Below are 24318 nucleotides of genomic sequence, written 5' to 3' on the forward strand. Positions count from 1 at the left end.
TGTATAGCAGATTATTTTATTAAAAGTACTTAATGAAAGGGGAAGGCTGTGGAGTTTAAGGGCAGAACATTTGCCTAGCATGTACTAGGCCTCATGTCTGTTCTTGTCTCCATTATAGCAAGGGGGGGGGGGAAGAGGTGATAATAAGCACTGTAGGCTAGTTGGAAATATGAGGACCGGCCAGAAAGTTATGTAGTTATTTTGGTAGGTTAGGATTATATACATTAGTGATTGAGTCACCATGGTCACATTAAGGAGAGAAAAGCATTTCTTTCCCCTTGGGATCATTTAACCGAGAGCAAAGGCCAAATTTGAATTCTCTACTCATGCTCTCTGTATCTTCTGTCCTCTGTCTGTTGAATGAGTGAATTTGTGCCTGCCTGAAGGCTGTCTTGTAAGTTTGTTCCTGTGTTTGTGTTTTTGGTGTGTATGTGTGTGTGATTGTTTGTGTGTGTGTGTCTTGTGTGCTCACTTGCATCTGTCTGTCTGTGTGTCTATCTTTAACAGAAGGCTTTGTTCTGTATTTTCTGAACAGTATAGAAAGTATCACATGGGGAAAGAATGGGGTACTTTATAGGAATCTTTAACATAGATTTTTACAAGGGTTTACATCACTGGCTCCCGGTGATTGGAACTGACCCAGGCAAGAAACTACTGCAGACAACATTGTTTATCAACCATTTCTGTAAATAGATACTCATTTTAGAAGGTTGCTTTCAACCTCAGTAGTTGTTGCTTTCAGCAGAGGGTACACATTCATTGTTCTGGGTCAGGGGCATGAAGAGTACATAATTTGCGATCATAGCTCTCCCATTAGCTTAGGCTGCAAAAGGTGGTTACATGGGAAATCCAAGACAATTAAGGTTGACATTCCATTGTTCTCTTAAAGGCAGATTAAACAGACAGGGTAAGCGCATCCTAAGATAGCAATCTTTTAAGTGACTTTCACTTTGTCTATGAAGTCCAGTAAAAGTTCCAGTCTCTTAGGATGTAAGATATTTCCATATTGCATTGCCACAGTGGTAAAGAGGTTGTGAAATAGAAGTCATGCTTGTTTTTGTTTTGTTTTCGCAGTTATATGTATTGATTGTAAAAACTTTTGTTTTCAAGGACTGTGGACTGTGAGTCTTTCCCTAACTTTTCATGATGTTTAGTCCCACATGGCGATTTTGATTGTCAGGCTAATGCTTGTGATTTACGAAATCACCTCCATTCGGTGCTGTGTGAAGATTTGTTAGAAATGGAATCAGACTCTCTAAGGATGTGCTCCTGTGAAATGAGCACGTGTGTGTGTGGTAGGATAAGCGTTAGCACGCTTACAACTGCGCTTTCCACATGTGTGCCTGGTGGGATGAGCGTTAGCACGCTTACAACTGCGCTTTCATTCCTCATGTTGCCCATTTCCTGGCGTTTTTCTTTTAATTATGAATGTTGTATCTGATGACAGATACAACCATTAAGTTTTAGGTCATAATTTCTATATTTCCAAAATTCTTTTTTAAGAAACAAGCTTTGCTATTTAAGGCCTTTTTATTGTGGTTATTGGTTTTACTTTACTATTAATTGTAAAACGAGAAAACAAAATATTTTGATAGCTTATTCCTTTCATCATGATTAAATTCTTCTGTTACTTTGAGAGTGACTTTGTTTACCCTAGGTGTCCTCTTCTCTATGATGCATAAATATTTGTCTGTATTTAAAAAAATATTACTATTCCTAGATGTCATTGATCAGAGTGAATCGCTTTGGTCCACGGGGAGGTGGAAGAAAAACTCTGAAAGTAAAGAAGAAAGCTTCAGCGAGGCAAGAATGGGATGTAAGTCTTGGGACAGTAAGTAAGGTCTTCTGGGAATGGACGCCATGACTGTTGGCGTGTTGGAGTGCAGCTGTTGTAGGCTTAGGTGGGTTTCTAGATGTGTGTTTGATCTTGGAGGGAAGAGCAGGATATTTGCACCGCCTTAAGAGTACAGATACTAAGGGCAGTAACTTCTCATTCCTTCCAGGAATTAGAGTGTTAGATAGAAACTGTGTCTTTGGGCCGGGTGGTGGTGGTGCATGCCTTTAATCCCAGCACTCGGGAGGCAGAGGCAGGCGGATCTCTGTGAGTTCGAGGCCAGCCTGGTCTACAAGAGCTAGTTCCAGGACAGGAACCAAAAAGCTACAGAGAAACCCTGTCTCGAAAAATCCAAAAAAAAAAAAAAAAAAAAAAAGAAAGAAACTGTGTCTTTTGAAAAGGTCCCTCTGCAGTCACCACACTTTCCAAGTTGCCTCAAGGGATCTTAGTGTGTGAACATTATAGCTTCAGTTAAGTTGACTTGTTTTGAATATATGCTATCCTATTTTAGTCCTTATTTTAAAATAAGAGAGTGCTTTATTTCCTGTATAACACTTAAAAAATAGGCTATTTTCTAGAAGATATTTAAAAGTAATCTGTTTTAATGTTATAGTAACAATAATGGTTCCTAAAAAAAGGCTTTTGGTTTTGGAACTTTGAATCAATTTACAGCTACTAAAACTCAGTAACTATTAATAATTTATAAGGAAACATTTTAAAAGTTCTTTTTTTTTTTTTTTTTAAAGAATACTGTAAATGATCTAACAGTTCACCGGGCAACTCCTGAAGATCTGGTAAGTTTAACCCTGAAAAAGTCCTGGACTCTATGTTTTAGTTGGTGTCTGGCGTCTAGCCTTCAGAACAGAGACCACTGTCCCTTCTGGAAGTTGATTAGCTTTATTTAATCTGTTCACATCTGTGTAAAACCTAAAAGTCTATCTTAAGAAATTTCTGATTTTACTGAGGCTTATTAGCTACTGTTAGAATCTTACTAAACATTTTTGGTTTACAATCTTACCACTTACCTAGAATTGACTTGCAGGTCTGTTCGTCTTTTCTGTCTAGAAATATCTACAGCATTTTATCATTGCTGTTATTGTTATTTTCAAGGCAGGCCTGTGCTGGGTAACCCTGGCTAGTCTCTCCATGGCAGTGACTAATCTACTTTCTGTCTCTCGAGATTTGCCTAGCCTAGACTTTTCTTACCCATGGAATGCAGTATGTGGGCTCTTGTGTGTAGCCTCTTTTTCTAGCATATTTTAAAGATCCATCCATGTTATAGTATGTATCTCTACTTCATTTTTTCCTGTTGTGAAATAGGATTGCATTGAATGGAGATTCCAGATTTGATTTATCTGTTAGTCAGCTGTACTGGTTTATGCTTCTCATCTATTATGAGTAATACTATTGTGAATGTTCATGTACAAGTCTCTGTGAATATATGCATATGCAGGCGGTTGTGTATATCTGGAATAGAATGACTAGGTCTTGCATCTTTATATTGGACTTTATGAATAACTGCTTAATTGTTTTCCAAAGTGCTTACATGATTTAAATACCACCAGACTGTGTGGAGCTTCCAGTTTATATTTTAATTCTCCTCGTGGGTATAAAGTACTGTCTGTCTCATTGTGATTCTGATTTGCATATTCACAATTCTTGATTGCTAGTCTTTTTGGTAGTTTGCATGTTTGCCTGATTAAAACTTCATTAGATGACCCAGGTTTTGTTCATATTTACAGTTCTGAGCACTAGAATACTTGTAACGGCAAATGTCTTTTATTCCTCAGTCACCCCTATGGATTCTTCCCTTCCAACTATTTAGGAGCCTTGGCTCCTATCTCCTCTGTCTCAGGAACTTTCCTTCCCTGGATAACTGCATCATTTGTAACCTCACTTCCATATGAAGCCCCCTCAGAGCTATGCAAACAGTGCATCATTGACTTGGAAGTGATGCAGTTATCATGAAAGGGGTGTGCTTTGCCAAAGATGGCTGTGCTGAATTTGGTACCCTTTACATCATGTGTGAAGTGTCGGCATTGGTCACGAATTGATGTTGTAGCACTTGTTGATGAGTTTTAACTTTTGAATTGAAGATTGGTAGTCTATAACTAAAGTAGAAGTTAATATTTTTTGTGGCTTTAGGTTAGATATTTCTCTTTTAGATGATTTTTTGAAGGCTATCAAAGTTTTAGCCATGAATGCATGCACACACGTTGAACCTGTAAGGAGTAAGAAGTTTGAACTAGTGTAAGTGGTCTTACATAGGAGCAGGCAACGTCTTTGTTCCTGAAAACATTTTTTACAGTTTTTTCCTTCTGTATAGGTACGCCGTCATGAGATACATAAGTCAAAGAATAGAGCATTGGTGCACTGGGAACTTCAAGAAAAAGCTTTGAAGAGAAAATGGAAGAAACAGAAACCAGAAACTTCAAATCTTGAAAAAAGAAGATTATCTATCATGAAGGAGGTAGTGCAAAAATTCATTGTCTTTAGAGTTCTTGATTTGACTTCATGAGAGGCTCTAGTACTTACTGTAGCCTTAACAGTGAGCTCCTCAGGGACTTGGCAGAGAGCAGCAGGGTGGGTGGGCGGAGTCTAGTGCAGAGAGCTGCAGGGGGGTGGGCGGAGTCTAGTGCAGAGAACAGCAGGGTGGGTGGAGTCTAGTGCAGAGAACAGCAGGGGGTGGGCGGAGTCTAGTGCAGAGAGCTGCAGGGTGGGCGGAGTCTAGTGCAGAGAACAGCAGGGTGGGTGGAGTCTAGTGCAGAGAGCAACAGGGTGGGTGGAATCTAGTTTGCTGCCTTAAATGTTCTCTCCACAACTCATTAGCTCTGTAGCCTTAGGTTATGTAACTCCTTGGCCTGGAATTTTTCTGTTTCCCCATTTCTCCTTCTCCCTTTCAAAAACTAGCTTACAGAGTAGCGTGTTCCTTCTGCTGTCATAATCCTCAGTTGTGGATGGTTGACTCCCACCCCACCTCCCCCACTTTCCCCTTCCTCCTGTCCCACGAATCTTCTGCCTCCAGCATCCCCCTTTCGTTTTCATATCACATGTATTCTCACATTTTTTCCAGGTCATAGCCTCCACCCACACTTGCTCCCACTTAAATACACATTCTTAACAATTAGAAGCAAGGGTCCACACATGAGAGAGACATGCAGAGCACATTTATCTGGGCTGGGTTACCTAATTTAATAGAGCATTCTTAGTTCTATTCATTTGTTTTTATAAACTTTGTAGCTTCATTTTTCTTACATTAACTTGATTTTTTTTAATCTTTAAAATCTTAGCTGTGTTGACAGGCAGTGGTGGGTGCATGCCTTTAATAGCACTTGGGAGGCATAGGAAGATCTCTGAGTTCGAGGATAGCCTGGTCTACAGAGTGAGTTCCAGGACAGCCAGGGCAGTTACACAGAAATTCTGTTTCAAAAAACAAACAAACAAACAAAATACTTGGCTGTGCTATGAATTTTAATTTTTTTGAAAAAAGATTTATGTGTATGATTTGCCTTCATGTATGTCTGTGCATCGTGTGCATGCCTGGTTCTTGTGGAGGCCAGAAGAGGGTGTCAGATCCTCTAGAACTGGAGTCACAGACAGTTGTGAGCTGCCATGTGGGTGCTGAAAATTGAACCCAGGTCCTCAGGAAGAACAATCAATGCTCTTAGCCACTGAGCCATTGCTCTAGCCCTGGTATAATGTTTTAAAAGAGATTACCACAGTCTTTGGCAAATAGTGCTCTATATTCATAAACTGCTATAATTATGTCTCAGTTCAACAGTATAGTAGGGTTACCTAGCAAAAATGAAATAAAATTAATTTTGTGTGACTGTTGATCTAGGTCATCAGCCATTTACCTCTGGCTTAACCTTTTGCCTGCCTGGGTGTTTGAAGAAGTAATCAGATATGTCCGGTGGGTAGGCTGGGAAGTTAGAAGGAACTATAGCAGAGCGACCTTTCTTTCTTTTTTGAACTGAAGTCACAGTGAAGGAATGTGCTGTGTGTGTAGCTTCTTGACCAGGCTAAGCTTACAGTGTGTGCTTTCTGCATGACTTTTCATGGTGGTTTTAAGTCATAGGCTGCCTTTTGAGAAATTCCTTAGAGTTCTTAGAGCAGTGGTTCTCAACCCCTTTGGGTCAACTGATCTTTCACAGGGGTCACCTAAACTCATCGGAAAACACGGATATTTACATTATGATTTATAATAGCAAATTTACAATTATGAAGTAGCAATGAAAATAATTGTATGACTGGGGTCACTACAGCATGAGGAGTAGAGCAATATTAAAGGATTGCAGTGTCAGGAGGGTTGAGAACCACTGTCTTACAGAAATCTTATGGATCAGGAAGAGCAGTATCTCCCAAATAATTGTTCCCATCACTTGAAAAAGGGAACAGTGGTTTGGAGAATGTGACATTGCATCTTGTGATCTTGGACCAGTCACACACATCTGATGTGTGCCAGTTCTCATTGAAAGGCCCCCAAACTGACCTAGCTGACCCAGTTGGCCATAGCAGCAGAAAGGATAACATAAGAATGTAGCTCACTTTTCTCTTTGTATCTTAAGATAGTAATTGATGTCATTATTTCTATGTTATAGGGAAAATCTAGGCAGAGTGCTTATTAGATGCTGATTTGAGTCAGTGTTCCAAATGGAGTTGTCTTGATTTTAAAAGTCTTTTCAGCTTAAGAATGACATCTGGTGGTGGTAGATAGAATTGACTCCTCTTTAGCGTATGACTTCGCTTATATGTGTATTAGTGCTTCAAAAGAAAGTGTGTAATCAGAGGCACAACTGTAATGGTGCTTTTGTGTAGCCATCTCTCTATAAAACCCCACCTTGTTTACAAATACATAAGCATAACAGTTTTTGTTTGGTCCTTAAACCTATACCTTGTTTTTTAAGTCATGGACCTGTTAATGGAGTATCAGAATACTTCAGTGATGGGAACACCTTTGAGTTAATGGCTCAAAGATTCTTATCTTTAATCTGTGCTTCTAAAACTATGTATTATTATTTACTAATGGGTTATGAAATCAAGTAAGTGGGTGATAGCCATCACTTAAAACTAGAATGGAATACAACTTAAAGTCATTCTTATGTGGAAATCCTATGTAAAAGTCTCACTTTAAGAAGTGTGTGTATCTTGGGGAGAGCTGGCCCTCCACCTCTATTGGTGGAGGTGTGGATGAGCCAGCCCCAAAGCTGTGAGTGTGGGAGAGCTGTCCCTAGTACCCATCTGTCATGTGCTGGTGTGGAAGATGTGTCCTCCCCTACCCCTCACGCCTAGCTGCTAGTGCCAGGTGAGGGAGCGGACCCTCCCCTTTACCAGCTGCTTTCAGGACAGCAGGCCTTGCTGCTCACCTGGGCAGCTCACTGGAGCTAACCCTACTGACAGGAGATGTGGCCCTGCCCCTCACCTGTGATAAGGAATGGCTGGGGAGAGACCCTCTTCCCAAACTGCTTATGACAGGAGGAAGAACTGGGTCTGTGGTCATAAGAGTACGAGAGTTGTCCCTACTCCTCACCAGCTACAACAGTGGCCTCCTCACCTCACCTGGGGCAGCACATTAGAGCTGGCCCTGACGGTCCAGGTGTGAGAGCTCCAGCTCTGAGGGCGTGAAAGCAGGCAGACTGTCTCCCCCCCCCCCTCCCCTGCTCACTGCTTTAAGGGGTGAGCTAGCCAGGGCAGTGCTGGAGAGCTCTTCCTGGTGCTGAGGAAGGAGAATGGGGGAGGGGGAGGGGTGAGCTAGCCAGGGCAGTGCTGTAGAGCTCACCCTGGTGCTGAGGAGGGAGAGTGGAGGAGGGGGAGGGGCGGCAGGCTGACCAACCCTGCAACTACCCAGGCCCAGAACCAGGGTATGAATGTTGGTCCACCCCAACAATGATCTGCGGAACACACGAAGGGATCGGTCTTGTAGACCCAAAACTGCAGGGTTTCCACAACATAGGGCAACAACAGGATGTCAAGCAGAGTCCCAGTGAGGCTCAGACAGTGTAGCAGAAAACAGAGGCCTCAAACCAGACCAATGACTCTTTGCAAAGAACACTTGCAAGTAAAGATACATGGAGAAAAGGGTTTACTGTGTGACTCACTGTGTCACACTACAGCTTCCGTGACAAGATTTTTCCCTTTTTCCTCTCAAATTTTATTTTATTTATTTTTTTTTTGGGGGGGTGCAAGGGCAGAGGTTGGATACAAAGGGTTGGGGAAATTAATGGGATCAAGACACATGATATAAAAGATGCAAAGAATCAAAAGAAAGTTTAAAAAGTGTGTGCTTGGTGTGGCATAAGTTTGTGTACGCATGTGTGTATGTGAGTGTATATGTGCGTGAGTGTGCATGTATGAGTATATATGCATGTATGTGAGTGTGTGTGCCATGTGCATATCAGAGCACAATGTAATATATTTTCTTTGAAGCTAATGACTACTGTAATAGCTCCATCTACTAATATCTAATGGATATTGCTATTGGAGGGTTTTAGGATGGCCCATGGTTAAGAACAAATCCAGCAACCACAACCAATAAAGGTTGATATTTAAGCTTTGAAAACATTGTGTTCGATGCCTTCCCTTAGTCCTTTTCCTTAATGATTTTAAAGTAAATGTATTTCCTCTGAACAGTATTTTTCTCAACGTGTGTAGATTCTTTCTGATCAGTACCAGGCACAGGATGTGCTGGAGAAGTCCGATCATCTGATAGCCGCAGCCAAAGGTCTGTTTGTTGATGCTCCTCGTAAGCGCACAGGTGAGTGATCACTCCTCAAACCTGCTCTTCTGTCTTAAACCCAGCTTGTGATTACAAGAATCCAGCCTGTTTCTGCTACATGTTCTAGCTGACTAGTATCTGAAGATTATTAGGACTAGAGCCATAATTTGTTTGCTCTTCACTAGGAATATGAAGTATTACAAATTATTCATCTAAGGGAATTATCCATTAACATATGGTATAAAATACAGTATTTTGTAACTATAAAACATGGCTTAATTTTCAGTTTATTAGATTGCCACATAATTAAAGCATGTATTTACTTGTAGTTTGAATAAGCTTAACTTAAAATCCAAAGCAACTTCAGTTTCTTGCTCAAAGAAACTTTGCTTTTCTTTAGTTACATAGGATTATACCTACCCTCACCCCCAGGGTCCTTGTAGCCAAGACTGGCTTTGAACTCATGATCTTCCTGTCTTTTAACTCCTGAGTGCTGGTGTTATAGGCGTGTACCACCATTCTCAGCTTCAACATTATATCATAATCTGCATATAACTTGTTTAATCCTTCAGAAACACATGATTTATTTTTAGTAGAGAGTTTGAATTCCGGGTCAGCCATTTAGAGTAACTCTGGGCTACTTACTTAATTTCTCCAAGTTCCACTTTACTGCTCTGTAAAATAATAGACTATGTCTCATGGAATGTTGCGAAGGTAAAAGTGAGTTTAGATATGTGTTTGGTTTACGTCCATACATGTAAGTGGAGCTGCTCTTTGAGAGTTCCGGGAAGTGAAGGGAGCCTGTGGCAGATCAGAACTTGCGAAGCCTGTTTAGGCAGATGCAATAAATCATAATGACTTGTGTCCCTTCTGCAGGGTTTCCAAATGTAACCATGGCTCCAGATTCCTCTCAGAGTCCCATTGGAGTGATTCAAGACCCTGTCGCCCAGACTACCCTTAATGAATCTCTCATAGAGCCTCAGGTATGCATTGCACTTCCAGCCTATGCTGAAATGAAGTTCAGCTTGATTTAGGCATCGTGGTCAGCATTTTAAATGCTTAAACGTCACCTTGTCCTGTCAGCTATAAAGAGATAATAGAAAAAGAAAATTGACAAAGGAGATTGGGAAGACAACCTTGGTGTCATCCTTTGAGACAGGGTCTCTCATTGGTCTGGAATTGAACAACTAAGCCTAGACTGGCTGGCAAGGAGCCCCTGGGATCTCCCTGTCTTTGCCTCCACAGTGCTGAGATTAAAAGCATGAACTGCCATGCCTGGCTTTTTATTGTGAGTGTGTTGGGTCTTGGACTAAATTTCTCATGCACATAAAATCCTATCCACTGTAGAAGCGGGAAGCTTGTGATGGGTAAGGTGTAATGAGTCAGAGAAGGAAAGGGAAAGATGGAATTGTCTTTTTAGGAATAAGTGTGTTGACACCGACCTTGCAGAAAGCATTTTGAGTGGAGTGGCAGGACACAGGCAAAGGTGCAGAGCATAGATGGTGCATGCAAAACGGGAAACGATTCCTTAAAGAGATTGTGCTGCCAGTATTGGTTGCTCAGGCGTGCGATGCTAGCACTAGACAGCTGAAACAGAAGCAAGTGTGAATTTGGGGCCAGCCTCAGGTATGTAACAGATTGAATTAGCCCAAGCTAAACAAAAACAAAAGACGAACAGGAGATAGTATCTCAGGGTGGTCCCAGGTTTAGTTTTAAGAAGGGAAAGGTTTTCTTACATTTAAATACAGCTGAAGGGAGCAAGGGCCGCTGAAGATGTTAGAAGGTATTTAGCACACATATCAAGGGTTAGCCTTAGGAGGAGAAATTTCTATTATGACAAAAGGATGAGTGAGCATATAATCAAGTTGTGCTGCTGGTTTTATTGTTGAGATAGGCTCTTAATGAAGTAGATGATGAAGGAGAAGAGAGGACTGCTCACAGCCAGTCCGAAGACAGCGAGAGCGAACTGCCTAACTCCCTCAGCTCGCAGTCTAACAGGAACACAGAGAGGTATGTGGGTGTGCATTTGGCTCTCACAGAGGAGGCAGTACGTGCCATGAAAAGTCATCTAGGCATGCCAGCGTGTATTTTTGTTATTGTTTTGTTATTGAGGCAGGATCTCTCTCTATAGTCATCCTAACTGTCCTAGAACTCACTTTGTAGACCTGGCTGGCCTTGAACTCACAAAGATCTGCCTGCCTCTGCCTCCTAAGTGCTGGGATTGAAGATGTATGTCACCATACTTGACTTTTCTACAAATTTTCTTAAATTTAGGGTTGTTCTTGCCAGGCAGTGGTGTCATATGCCGCTAATCCCAGCACTTGGGAGTCAGAGACAGGTGGATCTTTGAGTTTTAGGCCAGGCTGGTCTACAGAGCTAGTTCTAGGACAGCCAAGGCTACAAAAGGACACCTCGTCTCAAAAAACAAAAAAACAAAACAAAAAGTAAAACACACATAAAAAATTAGGGTGTTCTCAAAAATTTTAGTTTATTTTTATATGAAAATTAGTATCAACTTATTCAACTTTATAAAACAAAGCTTATTGATATTTTGTGTTAGGACATAATGTTCGCCCTTTGTTAATATGTGTGGATTTTTTTAAATTTTTTTTGAGGAGTGTTTTAACATTTTTCTTATGTAGGGCTTATTTATTTCTTGCTCAGCTTATCCTTTTATTTGTTTCTTTTAAATGGAATTTTTTATTTTACTACATCTTGTTTTTCCCTGTGTGGTTGGGAAATTGGGGGCCTTGTGGGAGGTACCCTTTCCTGATCTTCGTCCTAGGCACCCTTCCCTATACCTTCCAGCCTGTTGGTATTTATGTTTCTGCAGGTCCCTTAATTTCTGCTTCTTACCTCACTGTCCAGCTATCTCACTGGATCTTAGTGAAGTGAGTTCTAGAAGCAGTTCTCCAGCTTCTGGGTTTAGCATCATGTCACCTCCAAAGGTCTGTGTCTTACACCTCCTCTTTTTAGTATATTCCTTATAGGACTGTGTGAATTAGTAGGCGTCTCTGCTGTGTTCTTTATCTTACAACAATATGCTTGTTTTGGTAGAGTGTGTGTGGGCTTGTGCACCGGACCCTCCCCATCATTTCTTTTGATTGACCTCTCTTAAGATTGCATTGGTTAATAGTCCATTTTCTTAGTTTTTCAAAGAATTAGACTCCTGGCTTATTAACCTGAGCTAATATGTTTATTTCTCCTGTCTCAGTTTTCCCTTTTACCTTTTGTCTTTTGTGCTTTATTTTGTTGCCTCTTGACTTAGGGTTGTAGTATTTTTTTTAAAATATTTATTTATTTATTATGTATACAGTATTCTGTCTGTATGCCTGAAGGCCAGAAGAGGGCGCCAGACCTCTTTACAGATCGTTGTGAGCCACCATGTGGTTGCTGGGAATTGAACTCAGGACCTTTGGAAGAGCAGGCAATGCTCTTAACCACTGAGCCATCTCTCCAGCCCCTGTAGTATTTTTTTTCAAAATTTATTTGTAGTATTTATTTGACAAAAATAAATGGATTATTTTAGAAATGAGATCATTTTAGTTGATTTTTCTGCTTTTCCCTGAGAGTTGCCTATACTTATATAATTAAAGATAAAACAAAACAAAACTGCAGACCCTCCCTGTCATTTCTAGTATAATCACACTGTGTTCAGGCTGTGGTCTGTCATCTCTCTTCTTGTGGAACTTGATGATGCTTTCTTTATGAGCTGTCTATGATCACATTTCAGTGAGTATTCCATGTATGCGCTTGAGAATGGCTGTGATTCTATTGGAAGGTAAAACATTCTGTGTGTACATCATAGCACCGACCTTGCTGAATGTTGTATTTCTTCTGTCTCTTTAGTTAATTTTGCTGTATTATGTACCAAGAGTGATATATTAAAGACTAGTTTTAGTGTGCTTCTATTTTTCTTCATATTTCTTGTTTTAGTATACTTAGTTGAAGTTTAATACATTTTTTGTGATGCTGACTGCTATACTTATAGAACATGTATGTTTCTGATTGTCTCCATTATCTTTGCTTTTTACATACAGTCATTTATATTTAGCCTTTTGCAATTATTTTATATTCCTATGCTCCTTGTATTCAGTGGAGAGTGTGTACGGCCTTCCTAGTCAATTTGGAAATTCTAGTTGGTGAAGAAAGCTTGTAACACCGGTTATACAGTTGATGTGTTAGATGTCAAATTTGCCTTATTCTCTCATAGGACTGTGCATTGCACTGTAGCTATTGCGTTTCCTTTTTGTTGTTGGTTTGATCTTACTATAAAACTCAGGCTGGCCTCAAACTGTCAACTTAGGCCTTAACCTCCTACCTGCAAGAATTGCAGGCTTGCATGCTGTTTTTTTCTACATATTTATTATTGTTCTTTAAAAGTCTTGGTATTTAGGAAGATTGTAGATGGCTGCCTTTGTGTATGAACCTTTTTATGGGTCTGCTTATTACTGTTCTTACTTATTCTTTGCTGTTAGCCATGTGCTTTCTTGATTTTCCTTTGCACATTGACTATTCAACTGAGTTGTTCTGCATTTCTCCCCGTATTGTAGTTGTTGCATCCTTAGTTTTGAACTGACAGAGCATAAAGCATTGCACACTGTGCTTTCCTATATATCTTGACTCTGTATCCTACAGCCATGAAATAATTAAGTGATCATCCAGTCCTTTCATGTTCCTTGACTGTTTGATATCTGAATCTTGCTTAGTTAAAGCCCATGCTGTTGGGCCTGTGAATAGAATGTTCCTTGAATTCCTTAGACATTTTTAATCTAACCTTTTTTCCCCTCATAGAATACATCCTGTTTACGGATTCTCCTCCCTCCACTCCTCCCAACTGGATCCACTCTCTTTCTGTCTCTCATTAGGAAACAAACAGTCCTTTAAGAGATAATAATACAATTTTTATAAATTATAATATATTATAGTATATATAATTTAAATACAAAATATGTACTGTATAAAATATAATAAGATAAAAAAAACCGATACATCGATTTGGACAAAGGAAACAGAAAAGAGCTCACATTTATAGCTGGCTAGCTTTATCAGCTTATTTCTCTCTGTAGGATTTTAGGGGTCTGGCACCAATTATTTACTTCATCCTATCAGTCCAAGCTGGAGCTATTTCTGCTGTTAAAACATTCTTAAGAGCTTTTGTAGATGGTTGTGTTTTACCTACTAGACAAGAATCTCTTTTCTTGCCCTGGCTTCTGCTGAGATCACTGAGGCAATCCAGAGATTATATCTTCCCCTTTAGAACTAGCTGACACGTGGCAGCTCACATACCTTCTTCTCAGAGCTTGGTTTCTAAGCAGCAGTTCTGCTAATCTAAATGTCTTTTAAGATCTGCAGACCCAAGCATTTCTCAATTTCAAGTCCTAATTACTTATTCTCCTTTTCAGTGCCGGGGATTGAGTAATGATTGTACCTGTTGTAATTTTTTCTCAATCATTGTCAGTTCCTTTTCTGCTTCAGCTATTAATTCTCTGGGACTGTTTAAATCTTTATTACCATCCAAGGTTTTGTTCAAATGAATTATTAGATCAGGTGTTATCCTAATAGCTGGTCATAGACTGGAAATGTCTCCTAACAGTCTTTGAAAGTCATTGAGAGTCCGTAGGCGATCTCTCCTAATTTGTGCCTTTTGTGTCTTAATTTTTTGCAAACCTATTTTATAACCTAAATAATTAACAGAATCTTCCTTCTGAATCTTTTCAGGAGCAATTTGCAATCCCCATTTAGGTAAAAGTATCTTTATTTCTTCAAACAGTCTGTTCAAGGTATCCATGTTTGAATCGGATAACAAAATGTCGTCCATGTAATGGTATACTATAGATTTGGGAAATTGCGTTTTATTTGCAATGGTTGGTTCACAAAATATTGGCACAGGGAGGGGCTATTTAACATACCCTGGGGGAGGACGGCCCAGTGGTACCTACTCGAAGGTTGAGAATTGTTATAAGTAGGCACTGTGAAGGCAAATTTTTCTCTATCTTCTTTTTGTAAAGGTATAGTGAAAAAACAATCCTTTAAATCAATAACTATGAGAGGCCATCCTTTTGGTAATAAAGAGGGCAAAGGAATTCCAGATTGCAGAGGGCCCATAGGTTGAATAACCTTGTTGATGGCCCTGAGATCTGTCACCATTCTCCATTTACCTGATTTTTTCTTAACCACAAATACAGGAGAATTCCAAGGGCTGGTAGATTCTTCTATATGTCCAGCATCAAATTGTTCTTGTACCAGCTGTTCTAAAGCCTGTAACTTTTCCTCAGCTAAAGGCCATTGCTTTGTCCATATTGGTTTCTTAGTCAACCACTTTAGAGGCAAGGCTGTTGGTATCTCTGAAGGGACATCAATTGCTTGTTCTTGTACAGCCCGAATGGCCGGTTTTCTCCGTTTGTAATATCTTTTAATATTATTCTCAGAAATATAGGCTCTAGAAGTAGCAGGAATGTTAATTTGGGTATTCCATTGTTGTAATAGGTCATGACCCCATAAATTCATTGCAATATTAGCTACATATGGCCTTAATTTTCCTATTTGTTCCTCTGGCCCTATACATTCAACCCATCTCGTGCTCTGCCTTACTCGAGATAGGGTTCCAATTCCCAGGAGCTGAACATTTACATTCTGAAGAGGCCAATACGGATGCCAAGATTCTGGGGTAATGATACTTACATCAGCACCTGTGTCCAGCAGGCCAGTAATAAAAATGCCATTTACACACACTCTCAGTTTAGGTCTTTGATCATTTATAGAAGTTTGCCAAAACACACGTAACTTATCTTTCTGATCATTATTGCTTGTAACAGTAGGCATGGGGCTTCCTAATTGTCCTGACGAGGCACGTTCTCTGCAGAAACTGGAAATGACTGAACCATGTTTGCCATGGGGGCCTGAGAGGCGCCCCCTCTCACGTTTCCCATCTGTATCAGGTTGCCTTGTCTAGCTCTTGTAGACCTGCATTCATTCGTCAAATGTCTGCCTTTTCCACATCTTCTACATAAACCTGAAGGCTGAGTCCTCCTATTTCTGTTATTTCTAGAAGATGCATTATTATTATTTCTGAAAATCCATTGTCTACAATTCCTTTTCATATGACCCATTTTGCTACAATTAAAACATTTGGTATTCTGGTGTCTCCTTTTACCATTGGAAATTGCTTCTTCTACCCATGCTTCAGTGCCATAATCAAATGTATCAACATTCAGTGTATGCAAGACCCATTCTTCCAAGGGCTCTGATCTGAGCTTTAAAGGCCCCAAAATCCTTTTGCCTTCCACATTTGCATTTTCATAAGCCAAAGACTCAATCATTATACGTCTTGCTTCTGGGTCAGATATCCCTATTTGTACAGCCTTAGTTAGTCTTTGTAAAAAGTCACAAAAAGGTTCTCTCTGACCCTGTTTAACTCTGACAAATGATTCCATTCTTTGTCCTGGGTCTTGTACCCTGTCCCAAGCCGTTAAGGCTGCTGTAGTACACACGGAGAGTGTGTTTTCATCCAAATTAGCTTGTTCCTGAGGGTCGGAAAAGAGCCCTTCACCTAGAATTTTATCTAGGGAAATGTCAATTCCCTTCGCTTTTTCCTGCTGTTCTAAAAGTCTAGCCTCTTGCCTGAAAAACATTTCCATTTCAATTGCGGTCCACTCTCAAGTACCGCAGAGCTCAGCTTGAGCCAGTCCGAGGGGGTTGCTCTGCTTGTCGTTGCCCAAGATTTTAGCATCTCTTTAACAAAAGAGGCGTGCATCCCAAAAGTCATGACAGCCTGTTTAATTTCTTTGAGATCATTCATACGGATAGGCTCCCATGTATCTTCCTTGATGACCCTAGGGTTTCTGGAACCAATCACCTTCTCTGTTGTTATTACTGGAAAGGCAGGTAGAGTTGTAGGTAGAGCTTTGTGGAAATTGTCCCGGAGAGATTTACCCACAGATGTAGTTAAAATTTGCCTTTCTACCCTTTGCTCTTCTTCATCAGAATTTAGAAATTCCTCAATCTTTTCAATTCTATTCACCATTGCCTTCTGCAATGTCTGAATCTCCTGTCTAGAATTATGTTCCAAAGCTTTCATTGAGGATTCTAAAGTATGAAGTTTGTCCATTAGAGATAACATCTCATCTTTGGACATAATTTTTATGGCATAAACCGTGCCTTCTTGTATTGACAATCTTTCCGCTTTAGACAAAATCTGATTGTTACATTCAGCAGTTTTGATTCTCTCAGTTAATGTTTCAGTTCCTACAGAAAGGGACTGAAGCTTACGATCCAAATCAGCTGTTCCCTCTTCCATAGTAATGAATTTCTCCTTAATATCAGCCACTAATGTTTCAGTTCCTACAGAAAGGGACTGAAGCTTACGATCCAAATCAGCTGTTCCCTCTTCCATAGTAATGAATTTTTCCTTAACATCAGCCTGTACCTTTTTAAAATTATGCTCGGTTGATCGAGTCATGTTAAACAAAGATCTGTTCTCTTCCTGGAGGACTTCAAACTGATTCTTGAGAAGATTGTTGTCATTCTCAATTTTTTTTAAGCGTTCACTCTCTGCCTTAAGAATCCTGGATTCGTCTCATAAAGACTTTATCATATTTCTGTTATCAAACCATTTAGTTCCAATGAAAACTACGAATCCCAGAAGGATCCATAGATGTAGGGTGATAGACACCTCTTGTAAAATCTCCCACATGGTACAATTAAAAAAAAACTGTTAAATTCTTGAATGGTAACGTGTTCAGACATTTTATTTATAAAAGAAAATTTTTTTACCTGCAATGACCGGTTCCTGCCAGTGGTGGTCTCTGTGGTTTTGGAGCCTGTCCTGGAACTAGCTCTTGTAGACCAGGCTGGTCTCGAACTCACAGAGATCCGTCTGTCTCTGCCTCCCGAATGCTGGGATTAAAGGCATGCACCACCACCGCCTGGCCGGCCTCGAACTCACAGACATCCGCCTGTCTCTGCCTCCCGAGTACTGGTATTAAAGGTGTGCACCACCACCGCCTGGCCGGCCTCGAACCCACAGAGATCCGCCTGCCTCTGCCTCCCAAGTACTGGGATTAAAGCCGTGTGCCACCACAACCTGCGGCGAGCAGGCGGGGCAGAATGGGCCTGTGTGTATCTGGAACTCGGCACTGGGGCCCCGAGTCACGAACTAAAAATCGGCATCCGGGAGCGTGCTGTGTTAGCTAGGGGGCTATGCGCTTGAGTCGGGGGCAAAATAGCCCGACATTGGACGCCAAAATGTAAAGACGTAAACGAATGCAGACAGATTGTAAAAATATATACAGCTTTAATGGGGAAATAGACTTACAGAACCACCGTGTGGAGACCAGGAAAGCAGAAGCAAGCTGCGTGCATGCTTGCCAGATTTATAGGTAAACATTAGCCCGAGGCGAACACGCCCCCTAAGGGGCGGGACTTATCCCTACACTTATCCCTGAATCATTTTGCTCAACAGTCTGTCCTCAGGTTTTCTCTTTCCTTAGGTTGTAAGCTTTTTAGCTCTTTGTTGTTGTTGGTTTTTTTTCTTTTCTTTTTTTGCAATCTCGGCAGCAAAACTTCTTGATTTATCACTTACAAAGTTCCGCTTTGCCACTCCACTAAGCCCTCTGCCACCCCACGCACTGGCTGTTATGTGTCCTTTGGACTTTAGAAGTCCATTAAGAGTCATTTTTCTCGAAAAACCGAAAAAAAAAAAAGAGTCATTTTTCTGTCAACTTTCTCTTTACAACATAGGAATTCTCTGTCAGGTTGGGGCTTCTCTACAATGCACCTCTTCCTGTGTCTTCATTGGAGGAGTTACTAACATCCCCATTTCTGCCAATTGTTCATTTAAGACAATGTAGGCTGCTTCTGTCATTCACCTAAAAATTCTTCGAGGCTTAGCCCTAAACCACTACTTCCGAGCTGTGTCTACATTAGCACTCTACTCAAGTCCACAGTCTGTATTAGTTTTCTCATGATACTGTAACAAATTAACAAAACTTGGCAGCTTAAGATGATACAAATTCATTGTCTGTAGGTTTGAAATCTGAAATATGTCTCAATAGGCTGAAATCAAGTGTGTTTAGAGACATTCCACCCCTAGGGAGAGCTCCAGAGGAGAATCTCTTGCTTTCCTTTTCTCCTTTGGCCGTGTTGACAGTCCCCGACTGTGGCTACCTCATGCCAGACTGCCGCCGTCTTCACGCTGTGGAGACCCTCTGTGGATGCACATGTTTAGCAATCAGGGCACTCCTTAGTAGTCTAGGAACGTCCCTCTCTCAGGCTCTTTAACTTGACCACATCCGAAAAGTCCCCTTTTTTAGTGTGGTAAGATAGCATTCATGGGTTGTGGGTGTCTTTTGGCAGGCCGTCTTTTAGCGTATCGATGATACGGCATTCTTTTTGTGGTTGCTGTGTAGCCTGACTCCTGGAAGCATGGATGGCGGAGATGGTAATCTAAATGTGAGATTGTGGTGTTTATTTGTCCAGCTTCTTGAGATTCATCTTAAAGGTTGAGTCTAAAACTAAAGCTGGTGTTGTCTTACAGAGGGCGTTTTCTTATCATCCGTCCTCTTTGTATATCATGACTCTTTTTGCTAGATACACTTTTAGTAAATGGTGTTCTAATGTGCTACTTATAGTTTACTTGAAATTGCGATTTATAGAGTGGCTTAATGAAATTATCTGTTTTCCTCTTTAATTTTGTAACAGTTTATAGTTCATAGATACATAGCCTGTTCATTTATAACATAGTTATTTTAAAAAATACATTAACAGTCATTTGGTCACAACTGTCATCAATTTTAGGATATTTTCATCACTTCAGAAAGAAAACACATTTCCTCCCAACCCTTTCAGCACTGGATAATTATTACTAATATATTACTGCTCTATAGGTTTGCCTATTTAGACATGTCATATACAGACTTTTGTGCCTGGTGTCTTTCATGTTGTAGTCTATAGCAATACTTCATTCCTTTCTCTGGCTGAGTACTATTCCATTGAATAGCTACACCACATTTTACACATGCATCCATTAGCTGGTAGATATTTACTTGTTTCTATTTTTTATCTTCCCACTTCTTAAACCTCAATTCAAGTCAGAAATAAAATATTTTTCATTGTCAGTGGCGAGAATGTGGAAAAGGCTGAGGTCTGTCATGAAAGGGCTTTCAAGTACAAAATCCCTAAGCATCTCTTCTGACTTCTGCCCGTCTCTGGTGTAAAGCACTTGCTTCAATATGAGCAGACTGTCTGCAGTGCAGACTGGGTCTCTTGAAGGAAAGAGAAGCCACAGTGCGCAGAATCACATATGCATAATTACTTTAGAGAAAGAAGGGTGAGACTATGCAACACTACTAAAAAGGGATTGGGGGCATAGAAACTGAAGGACAGATGGATTGATTTCTTCCCTAAGATGTGGGGCCTTTTTGCTTCCTACCTGTCTGTATTAGCTTTGTTCTGTTGCTATGATAAAATACCCAGACAAAAGCAGCCTGAGGATACAGTCCATTACAGTAGTGAGGCATGGTGGCAGGAGCAGGAGGCCAGCCTGTCACAGTGTGTTGGCAGTCTGGAAGTAGAGAGTGAGAGGAAGGAGTGAGGTCGGGCTATAAAAACTTCACCCTCAAGCCTCACCCCCAGTAACAGATGTCCTCCTGCAAGGTTACCTCTCCCTAAAGATTCCATAACCTTCCCAAACAGTACCACTGGCTAGGACCAAAGTGTTTGAATGTGTAAGCCTGTGGGGTACATTTCTTATTCAGTCACAATATTGCCAGCTAAAGTCAATAAATGTAACATGAGGGCTGGCTTGTTTGTTGTTGGGGTTTTTGTCCCACCCGGTACCCCACAACTGTTTAGCCCCAAAGAAAATCACACATAGGTCTCCATAAATTATAAGCTGATTGGCCCATTAGCTCTAGCCTCTCACTGGCTAATTCTCACGTCTTGATTAACCCATTTTTCTGATCTATGTTAGCCATGTGGCTCAGTACCTTTTTTCAGTGGGGCAGCTCACATCCTGCTGCTTCGGTGGTCTAGGCAGGAGTGGGAGGAATCAGCTTCCTCCTTTCCAGAATTCTGTTCTCCTTGCATCATTTCTACTTCCTGTTTGGTTTTCCTACCTATACTTCCTGCCTGGCCAATCAGACATGATTGACAGATTACAGACAATTCTCCCACACCAAATAAAATTGTTTATTTGTGAATTGATAAAAACTTTCAAATAAAGCACATAGGCAGGTGGACAGTTTAAATGATAGCACCTGTTCTAATTGTCCCATACTTTATAGGTTTCTTCATCAACTAAAGGAAGAGAATTCTGAGTTAATCAATCAATTGTGGACTGATATTCAGCAGAAAATCGCTACCCAGTCACAGAGAACCCCTCCAGGAACCCCGTCCTCGGTGCTCTCAGCAGAGGAACAGAAAGGCTAGTTGTTCTTTTGTAGTATTTCTGGTAGCAAACTTTCTTAGGTTTTATCTGTTTGTTTTGAGCACAATAATTTTCAAATGCTACTTTTGGAGTCTTTACACATTAACTAAAATCCTGATGAATCTTTTGGTGGGAATGTTTGTAGAGAAAACTTGCATTCCCTTGAAATGCTTTCTGCTATGTTCTCCCTGTCCAGATGCTCTGAATGAGACTGATGCTGTCAAGAGAATCCAGGCTGGGCTTCAGCCCGAGGAGTCTGCGGAGACTGTAGACTCCAGCTATGCGGTGGGACAAGTGCTAAACTCAAGGAAGCAAAAGCAGCTGCTAAATAAAGGTCCACATTTTCTCAGTTTACAAAGACGAATTGTTAAACACACGTCCTGTTAAAGCTTTATTCATTACCCAATGAATATTTTTTCCTGAAGCTCATCCAATTGGATATATTTAAGTATGAGTTTGCCGAGGGAAAGCCAAGAAATCCTTTGTGTCCCACATAATGTGAGAGAGAGTTATAGTATGTTAGCTATCAATAATGTAAACTTTGTGTCAACACTGTAGGTTTTTATTATAAAACTGTGGTAACTTCTAACTTTCTGAATGGTGAACAACTAAATGTTTTCTTGGTAGTTTTGTAGTTGTGGTTTTCCTGGTTTTGAAATAGAATGGCTTTGTCGTTCTCAGTGAAAAGAAAACCAGATATGCGGACTCTTTCCAAGCAGAAGAAAAACATGTTATCCTCCAGCACAACCTCCACAGACTTGCCAAGTAACAACTCCAGCCTGGATGTCCTCAAACACATGATACATGAAGTGGAACATGAAATGGAAGAATATGAGCGCTGGACGGGGCGTGAGGTCAAGGGGCTGCAGGGTGGTCAGGGGCTCACAGGCTTCACTCTGTCCCTGGTGAGCTCTCTCTGCCGCCTGGTCCGGTACCTTAAAGAGGTAAGAATACAAGGTTATGTGAATCTTCTCTTTAGGCTGAATACATGGGAATGTTTTTTTTCTTGCTTCATAATAAGTAAAGTTAAATTTGAATAGTTTTATTTTACTCGGTGTTAATTTATCTACAATAAAATTTATGGCTGTAGTCTCCCTCTATCATTTGACACCTGCTTAGGTAAATTATTCTGATATTAGTTTAAACTTTAGAAAAAAATGTAATTAGTAAGAAAAATCTGCTATAAATAAAGTAATATATTATGCTAGTTGCAAGTATTACTATTAGTGCATTTTGGTTTAAATAGCACTGCTTTTTTTTTGTTTGTTTTTTGTTTTTTTTTTTTTGAGACAGGGTTTCTCTGTAGCTTTGGTGCCTGTCCCGGAACTAGCTCTTGTAGACCAGGCTGGCCTCGAACTCACAGAGATCCGCCTGCCTCTGCCTCTCGAGTGCTGGGATTAAAGGCATGCGCCACCACCGCCCGGCTTAACTGTATCTTTGTTGTGTTCCTTTCCTTTGCTGACTGCTCCTATTAGCTCCTATATTAGTTTAGAGAATTGCTTTCCTGTAATCTGTAAGTTTTATAGGTGAGAAAACTGCTCATGATCTCTGTAGACTGGGAGTTGTCTAAGTGGAAGATGTCTTCTTATTGTGAAAATAACTTGTAGAATAAAGAATTGTTTGCTTATAAATGATAATTGGTCCTTGTGTGGTATAGAATTAGTAGGATGTTTAATTTTCTATAAATCTACTTAAGGAGCTGGGGTGATAGCTCAGTTGCATACGACTTGAGTTTAGTCCCCAAAGCCCTTGTAAAAAAAATTCTGGGTATGGTGCTTGCTTGTCCCAGCACTGGGAAGTGAAGACAGTATCCCTGGGGCTCATTAACCAGCCAGACCAGCTAGCCTAATGGTGAGCTCTAGGTCAGGGAGAGACACTGTATTTCTGAGAATGGAGGCACACCCTCATACACATTAAAAATGTACATACAGTTTATTTACTATGTACTTAAATCTGTTGAACAAATATGACAAAAATGTTTAAGAGAATTTTATTTTAAGCAATAGTTGTATCTCTGTAATTTACATGTCATCTGCCTGTGTTTTCCTAAAACTGCCTTGTGATGAAAACATTGTTGTGCTGTAAGGCATGCGAAGGTGTTTTCAATAGATCCTTATCCTGAGACTATTTCATTCTTTCCTTCATGTGCCTTTTATGATGTGAATGATATTGTAGTTAATGGATTTCTTTCCCTCTTTATCTTTATTTGGCTTGTTTGACGATTTCATTCACATACATAGTACATTCTGATTACTGTCACCCCCGTCCTCTCCTGTCTCCCTCCCACTCCTGTTATCCTCCACCTCTCAGCATCCTTTCCCCTTCAGCCTGTAGTCCTGAAAAGTACGCTAGTGCTTAGAAAGCATTGCAGGCTTGGTAATAGTTGGCTTTTTAGCTATTCACTTGCTTTCAAAGCTATGACATTTAATAGTAGAAATAGTCAATATAGTTGAATGTGCTTGTTTTAAGTTATATTAACTATCAATTTTTGAGTGGCAGTATATCACACAGCATAAAATTCAAAGATACAGAAGTACTAATTTCTTTCATAACTTGTAACTAACCTGTTTGTTTCTTTGTAACCTACTGTTATGGCCAGAAATAATGTATCTTTTTAGAGATGGTCTGTGTATTTAAACAGTATTTATGCACAGCCCTTCACTTGTTAAATGAAAAAATATAGTTCCTTAATTTAATATACCATTTATAAAATGTGTTACACAAAAAGGTTTATTTTTATTAGTTAAATAGAGCCTTCTAATGAAAGTTAAATTAAATCTCATCATTGCCATGGTTCATACTTCTCTGTAATTATCTTTGCTATCTTTGTAGAAACAAAGTTTTCAGCATTGTGATCCTACTGGTGGGAGTTTTTCTGTCTGTGTTTTGTAGAGTGAGATTCAGCTTCGGAAAGAAGTAGAGACAAGGCAGCAGCTGGAACAGATGTTAGGTGATCACCAAGAGCTCATTGATGCTCTGACAGCTGAAATTCTCCTCCTCCGAGAAGAACATAGTGCCACACAGGTATTCACATGCTCTCCCAGTGGCTCCATGTTTAGTAGTGAGCATGTCTGTATGTCTGCAGGGTTCTCAGAGAACACAGTGCCATGTAGGTCTTACATGCTTTCCCAGTGGCTCCATGTTTAGTAGTGAGCATGTCTGTATGCACAAAGGTTTCTCCTGGAGCTGCTGCTGGCTTGGCTGTGCTAATGCCGTTACCGGTCAGGCTCAGCAGCAGCAGTGGGTGTTGATGGCATTTGCTATGCCACGATCCCATATTTGAAACTTAAACTGCACATAGTATATAGGATAAGTTTGCTGTTTCTAAGAAATATGCCATGG

General features: G+C 40.4%; 1 protein-coding gene across 2 annotated transcripts in view; it reads left to right on the forward strand.

The window, feature by feature from the left end:
• Positions 1 to 24318, forward strand: part of Spice1 (spindle and centriole associated protein 1) — a 44228-nt gene that overhangs the window by 5758 nt on the left and 14152 nt on the right. The window contains exons 2-11 of one of the 2 annotated variants that reach the window (XM_057765962.1): positions 1721 to 1816; positions 2581 to 2628; positions 4161 to 4304; positions 8486 to 8588; positions 9426 to 9532; positions 10444 to 10559; positions 20834 to 20973; positions 21173 to 21310; positions 21658 to 21920; positions 23869 to 24000. In XM_057765962.1, coding sequence (XP_057621945.1) covers positions 1721 to 1816; positions 2581 to 2628; positions 4161 to 4304; positions 8486 to 8588; positions 9426 to 9532; positions 10444 to 10559; positions 20834 to 20973; positions 21173 to 21310; positions 21658 to 21920; positions 23869 to 24000 — 1287 coding nt within the window. The remainder of the gene's footprint in view (positions 1 to 1720; positions 1817 to 2580; positions 2629 to 4160; positions 4305 to 8485; positions 8589 to 9425; positions 9533 to 10443; positions 10560 to 20833; positions 20974 to 21172; positions 21311 to 21657; positions 21921 to 23868; positions 24001 to 24318) is intronic. The other variant, XM_057765963.1, reaches the window with a different exon arrangement.

This window comes from Chionomys nivalis, chromosome 3 (genome assembly GCF_950005125.1).
Source record: "Chionomys nivalis chromosome 3, mChiNiv1.1, whole genome shotgun sequence".
Lineage (NCBI taxonomy): Eukaryota > Metazoa > Chordata > Mammalia > Rodentia > Cricetidae > Chionomys > Chionomys nivalis.